This window comes from Corapipo altera, unplaced genomic scaffold (assembly GCF_003945725.1).
Source record: "Corapipo altera isolate COAL_440 unplaced genomic scaffold, ASM394572v1 131729, whole genome shotgun sequence".
Classification (NCBI taxonomy): Eukaryota; Metazoa; Chordata; class Aves; order Passeriformes; family Pipridae; genus Corapipo; species Corapipo altera.
In genome coordinates this window covers 7,808-13,934 of record NW_020885474.1, presented here as the reverse complement: position 1 = coordinate 13,934, position 6,127 = coordinate 7,808, and the positions used below count along the sequence as shown (strand labels likewise).

Genomic DNA, 6,127 nt, shown 5'->3' with positions numbered 1-6,127 from the left:
GTTCTCCTGGTGGTCTCTGTGATCCCAGGGTTCTCCTGGGGGTCTCTATGTGATCCCAGGGTTCTCCTGGGGGTCTCCATGCAGTACCAGGGGTTTCTTGGGGGTCTCTGTGTGATCCCAGGGGTCCCCTGCCAGTCTCTCTGTGATCCCAGGGGGTCTCTCGGGGGGGGTCTCCATCTCTCTCTGGTGGCTGGGAGGTCGGTTTGGCATCGATTCGGGGCGGTCAGGGCCGCAGACATCCCCCCTCCCTCCCCAGTGCCCGCCGGCCGCTCCTGCCCGCGCCGTGCCAGCCCCGGCGGGTGCCCCGAGGCGTCCCCATGGAGTGACCCCGCGGGGGTCTCTCGGTGCCAGGGGGACCCTGGCTCCCACCACCAGCATGAGCGACTTCTGGCACAAGCTGGGCTGCTGCGTCGTGGAGAAGCCCCAGCCCGTGAGTACCACGGGCACTGGGGGGGCTTGGGGAGGGGTCTGGGGGGGTCAGCGGGGGGCTCACAGCCTTCATCACCCCCTCACAGAAGAAGAGGAGGAGGAGGATCGACCGCTCCATGATCGGGGAGCCCATGAACTTCGTGCACCTGACACACATCGGCTCCGGGGACATGGCTGCGGGAGAGGGGCTGCCCATGGTACCCCCGGGGGGGGGGTCAGGGATGGGGGGTGGGTGTTGCTTTTGGGGGTGATGGGTCTCGTAGTCGGGCGGTGGGCGTCGGTGTTGGGGTGACAGGTCTCATGGTTGGGTGGTGGGTCTTGCTTTTGGGGGTGATGGGTCTCACAGTTGGGTGGTGGGTGTCTCTTGCGGGGTGCTGGGTGTCCTGGGTGGGTACAGGGTGTCCTGGGTGGGTACAGGGTGTCCCTTGTGGGGTGTTGGGTGTCCTGGGTGGGTACTGGCTGTCCTGGGTGAGTACAGGGTGTCCTGGGTGGGTGCTGAGTGTCCAGGGTGGGTACAGGGTGTCCCTTGTGGGGTGCTGGGTGTCCTGGGTGGGTGCTGGGTGTCCCAGGTGGGTGGTGAGTGTCCCTTTCAGGGTGCTGGGTGTCCTGGGTGGGTACAGGGTGTCCCTTGTGGGGTGTTGGGTGTCCTGGGTGGGTGTCCCTTTTGGGAGCTGGGTGTCCTAGTTGGGTCCTGGGTGTCCCTTGTGGGGTGCTGGGTGTCCTGGGTGGATACTGGGTGTCCTGGTTGGGTACAGGGTGTCCTGGGTGGGTGCTGAGTGTCCTGGTTGGGTGCTGGGTGTCCCTTTTGGGAGCTGGGTGTCCTGGTTGGGTCCTGGGTGTCCCTGGTTGGGTACAGGGTGTCCTGGGTGGGTGCTGGGTGTCCTGGGTGGGTACAGGGTGTCCCTTGTGGGGTGCTGGGTGTCCTGGGTGGGTACAGGGTGTCCCTTGTAGGGTGCTGGGTGTCCTGGGTGGGTACAGGGTGTCTCTTGTGGGGTGTTGGGTGTCCTGGGTGGGTACAGGGTGTCCCTTGTGGGGTGCTGGGTGTCCTGGGTGGGTGTCCCTTTTGGGAGCTGGGTGTCCTAGTTGGGTACTGGGTGTGCCTTTCAGGGTGCTGGGTGTCCTGGGTGGGTGCTGAGTGTCCTGGTTGGGTACTGGGTGTCCTGGTTGGGTCCTGGGTGTCCCTTGCGGGGTGCTGGGTGTCCTGGGTGGGTGCTGGGTGTCCCAGGTGGGTGGTGAGTGTCCCTTTCAGGGTGCTGGGTGTCCTGGTTGGGTACTGGGTGTCCTGATTGGGTACTGAGTGTCCCTTTCAAGGTGCTGGGTGTCCCTTTCAGGAGCTGGGTGTCCTGGTTGGGTACTGGGTGTCCCGGTTGGGTCCTGGGTGTCCCTTGCGGGGTGCTGTGTGTCCTGGGTGGGTGACAGGGTGGCACAGCGGGTGACAGGCCCTCCCTGCAGACCGGAGCCGTGCAGGAGATGCGATCCAAGGGCGGCCGGGAGCGACAGTGGAGCAACTCCCGGGTGTTGTAGCGTGTGAGTCCACGGCCCCCCCGGCCCCCACTGCCCCCTCGGAGGCACCAGCACCGAGTGGCACCCAAAGGAGCCTCCTCTGCTGCGCTCCCGTAACCCGACCCCTGGGATTTCACAGATTCCTGGCGTTTTCAGCCCAAACTTGAACTGCCCCCCCCTCCCCGCCGGAGGAGAGGCCGCCCTGGAGCACTCGCGGTATTTATGCAGCACCAGCCTCGCCCAGCTCCCGCTGACTCCTGGCTGTCATCCCCCTGGAAAATCCCTCCTTCCCGGGGGCATCGGGCCGGTGACACGGGGAGGGGGCGAGGACAGCAGCCCCCTCCTCCTGCCCCCCCTGGAAAGGACCGTGCCAGGAGCTGCCAGGCGCAGCCCACGCGTGCCAAACCTCCCCGGGATTCCCTCTGTCCACTCCAGCGTGTCCTGGGGGCTGCTGGGTGCCTCAGTTTCCCCAGGGAGAGGGTGCAGAGGTGGCTTTGGTGCCTCCTGGAATGGCACAGAGGAGCAAAACCGGGATTAACCCGCGACGTTCTGGTGCCAAACCGGGGTCAAACCCGAGATGTTCTGGTGCAAAACCAGGATATGGCGTAAAATGGGGATCAAACCCCGGTGCTTCAGTGCAGAGCAGGGACTGAACCCCAGTGCTTTGGAGCAAAACCAGGATTAAACCCCGATGCTTTGGGATTAAACCCCGATGCTTTGGTGCCAAACCAGGATCAAACCCCGACGCTCCGGTGCCTCACCATCACCGAGCCTGCAGTGCCTCCCCCCGGCATTCCCACCACTGCCAAACTCCCCCCTTTTTTTAGGATATGTTCTTTTTTCTAAGCTCCAAAACCCACCTGAGCAGCCTCTGGTGGGGTCCCCTCCACCCAGGACTGTCACCTGCAGAGGCAGGACAGGGCCCGACCCCAGGAGGCTCCCGAATTCAGGCGCGGGTGTACATAGTTTAATTAGCGCCGTTTAATTAGGATTAAATGTTAAAACAGCCTGTGCTGAGTGACAGAGCCTTTCCCCTTCCCTGGGCTCCACCGGGATGCTCCGGGCAGAGCTGGGCTTGTCTAGTCCTGCTTCGTGTTTGCAGGGGGGGGATTGCAGCCCAGGGAAAGAGGGGCTTCACCCCCTGGAGCGGGTGGGGGGCACCCCTGGCATGAGCAGGGCAGCACCAGACCCGGCCCAGAATAAAAGCCAAGAGCCCAAAGTGGAAGAAAAGGGGAATTTAATCCTTGGAAAACGTGGGTGACAATCCTGGGCTGGCTGCGTGTCCGGACCCGGCATCCAGGGCCCCCTCACAGCCCTCCAGGGGAGGGAAGAACGTCAAGAACTCGTCAAGAACTCGTTAAAAACCAACCCCCCCCCCCCCCCCAGTGCCCTCATTAAGCGCGTGCAACTGCTGCCCCCAAAAACCCACCCTGGGGGCCCGTGGGGAGCCCGCTGGGGGCACAACTCACACCGAGGAGCAGGAGCTGAGCTCTAACCAAGGTGGCTGCAACCCCCCCCACCACGCCCGGGTACCCCCCAGGGCCCACTCAGGGCCCCCCAACTTGTCCTCCAGCCCTCCGGAGCCGCGGGGTGCCCGGCGTTATTTGGGGGAGCCGGGGGGCTGCCCCGTGGCGATGCGGCTGACCCGCTCCAGGACGTCCTGGGGGCACAGCGGGGGCACGGCCTGGGCCAGGGGACACTCCTCCACCAGGCTGTTCATGGGGGTGGGCGGGGGCACCACCTCCTCCTCGGGACCCCCCGCGCCGCCCAGCGCTGCCCGCAGGATGGGCAGCACCTTCTTCCTGGAGGCCAAGGCGTTGCCCTGGGCGAAGGCGCCCACGCAGGGCCAGGGGCTGGCCAGGGGCTGCAAGTGCAGGGACGGCGTCGTCGCCTCCTCCAGCGCCCGGCACAGCTGCGGGGGAGCACCAAAATCAGGAGGGTTTGGGGCAAACCGAGGGCGCCCGGCCCCCCCCAGCTCACCGTGCCGCGGAGGGTCTCGCACCGGCTGTACACGGCCAGCTTGCGCGTGGGCTCGTGGCGCTCGTTGAAGGAGACGGTCATGGCCACCAGCCCCGCGTAGCCACGGGCCTGGCAGAAGGCGTCCAGGTCCTGCAGCAAGCCAGGCCGGAGCAGGAACGTCTGGAGACGAGGGAAGAGGCTCTTTGGTGTCACCGCCGTGGTGCCGCTCCCCGCCCCGGTTCCCTCCCCACCGAGCCTCACCTCCAGGTCCACGTAGACGCCGCTGATGGCGACGACCAGCTCGTCGCCGGAGATCACCTTGAGGTCCTTGCGCAGCATCTGCTCCGTCGTCAGCCCTGGGAGGGGACGGGGCGGCCGTGAGCCCCCGGCACGCGCCGGCGTCCCCGGGGAGACGGGTCAGGGTTGGGGGGGGGGATCCCCGGGGTGTCACCGCACCTGAGACGTCAAACTTGGCCGCCTGCAGGGCTCCGAAGACGCTGTCGCGGGGCGGCAGCTCGGGGAACCTCTCCTCGAGCAGGGCCACGCACGCCACGTCCCGCGGCGTCACCTTGCCGGCGGCCGGGCTCAGGTTGATGCAGTCCAGGAGGATGGTGCCTGTGGGGGACACAGGGCGGGGGGGACACGTTGGCACCGTCCCCTCAGCCGGGGTCGGGCCGGGCCCCTCCCGTCCTCACCGTGCAGCAGCGCGGCCGTGGTTCTGTCCAGCAGCCCCGGGGGGCCCTGGGCGATGCGCTCGGTCACCAGCGTGGCACAGGAGCCCACCGGCTCCACTGTCACCCGGCACGGCGGGCCGCGCTCCCGCTCCAGCGGCCGGTGGTCCAGCACCTCCACCACGGCCTCCTCCAGGGCTGCGTCGGCACTGCCGGGGCAACACGGGGAGGGTCACCCCCCGGCAGAGCCCGGGAGCCCCCTGTATTCCTCTCCTTCCCTAAAAACACCCCGCAGAGGGATAAATCTGACCCGTGCCGTGCCAAGCGAGGAAAGCGCGAGGCTCCGGGTGGGTGTCCCCGTGTCACCCCACCCCCGGCTCACCCGGGCAGGACGTGGTGATCCACCAGCGTCAGGGAGAGCAGCCCGGCGTGGTGCAGCCCCCCCAGGTCGATCTCATCCCGAAAGATGAGGGAGGAGGCCGGGACGCCCCGATCCCGCAGCAGGAACATCGTCTCCGTCCGCAGCGTGAAGTCGGCGCGGGGGATGTTCAGCACCGGCACGACGGCGGCTCTGGGAGCCGGGGAGCTCTGTGGTGGTGGGGGGTGACACCCCGTGAGGCGTCCCCTGGGCCACCGTGTCCCCGAGCCAGCGGGAGGGACCCACCTGGGCCAGGAAATAGGCCAGGGCCAGCGCCGAGACCGTGGAGTCCAGGTCACAGGCCTCGTTGCCCATCACCACGTGGACCTCCCGGTGATGCTGGATGTGATCCTGCCGGGATGGGGCACGTCGGGCGTGGCAGCGACGTGTCTCCGTCCTCCAAAAACCCCCCAGACCCCTCCCTTCCCCTCGGAGGGGTCACCCCAGCCTCCCTGGAGCCACTTGTCACCGATGTCACCCACAGATTCCACCCCCCAGGCGGGTTCCTGGTGACCCTGGACAGGCCTGGGATCCACTTCCAGCACTAAACCCTCAGATTTTTGGGTTTATGTGAAATGGGGTGCACCAGGGCTCCGGGGAGAACAGGAAAACCCACCTCAGCCCAGAGGGGACAGAGACCATCCCACCCCCGCAGCCCTGGGAGCATTTAGTATTTTAACCTGTTTTTTCCCAGAAACGGTGACTTTGGGGCTGGTTGTCCCCCCCTCCCCCCCAAAACATGATGTTTCACCCCTTTTTTTCTTGCCTGCAGCAGCAAGAAAAACACGTCACTCCCCCCAGTGCCTGTCACGCTCCAGGGAGCCGCCCCAGCCCCAGGCTGTTTTTTGGGGACAATCTCTCCTGCCATGACCCAGATTCACTCCTTGCTTCCGTAGGAGCCCAGGAAATAAAGCCCCGGGAGCAGCAGGTCGGGGGATCTGTGCCCCCTGTGCTGCAGGGGGTGGGGAGGGGGTGCTGGGGAGCCCCCGGCCAGGAAAAGGGTTTGGGGTGTCCCTGGTGGGGCTGTGGAGGGAGCAGCTCCTTTCCCCAGGGGAGATGGGTGCACCTCCCTTGGGGGTATTGGTGCTCTGGGCACCCACACCCCCTGCACCCCATCCCCTGGGCATGGAGACCCCCTGCACCCCAT

At 66.3% G+C, this 6,127-nt stretch overlaps 2 protein-coding genes across 2 annotated transcripts; one reads left to right on the top strand and one right to left on the bottom strand.

Moving 5' to 3' along the window:
* The first annotated feature begins 234 nt into the window (after positions 1-234).
* On the top strand, positions 235-2,943 carry LOC113940535 (CDC42 small effector protein 1). The gene is made up of 4 exons (XM_027631690.1): positions 235-430; positions 516-626; positions 1,882-1,956; positions 2,072-2,943. The coding sequence occupies exons 1-3, from the start codon at positions 377-379 to the stop codon at positions 1,951-1,953; spliced, it is 237 nt and encodes a 78-aa protein (XP_027487491.1). The 5' UTR covers positions 235-376; the 3' UTR covers positions 1,954-1,956; positions 2,072-2,943.
* A 209-nt stretch (positions 2,944-3,152) lies between these two features.
* On the bottom strand, positions 3,153-6,119 carry LOC113940534 (exopolyphosphatase PRUNE1-like). The gene is made up of 7 exons (XM_027631688.1): positions 5,227-6,119; positions 4,945-5,150; positions 4,587-4,771; positions 4,348-4,506; positions 4,153-4,247; positions 3,913-4,071; positions 3,153-3,844 (listed from the first exon to the last, which is right to left on the bottom strand). Exons 1-7 carry the CDS (start codon positions 5,293-5,295, stop codon positions 3,533-3,535), a joined length of 1,185 nt encoding a protein of 394 aa, XP_027487489.1. The 5' UTR covers positions 5,296-6,119; the 3' UTR covers positions 3,153-3,532.
* Between the last annotated feature and the right edge of the window lie 8 nt (positions 6,120-6,127).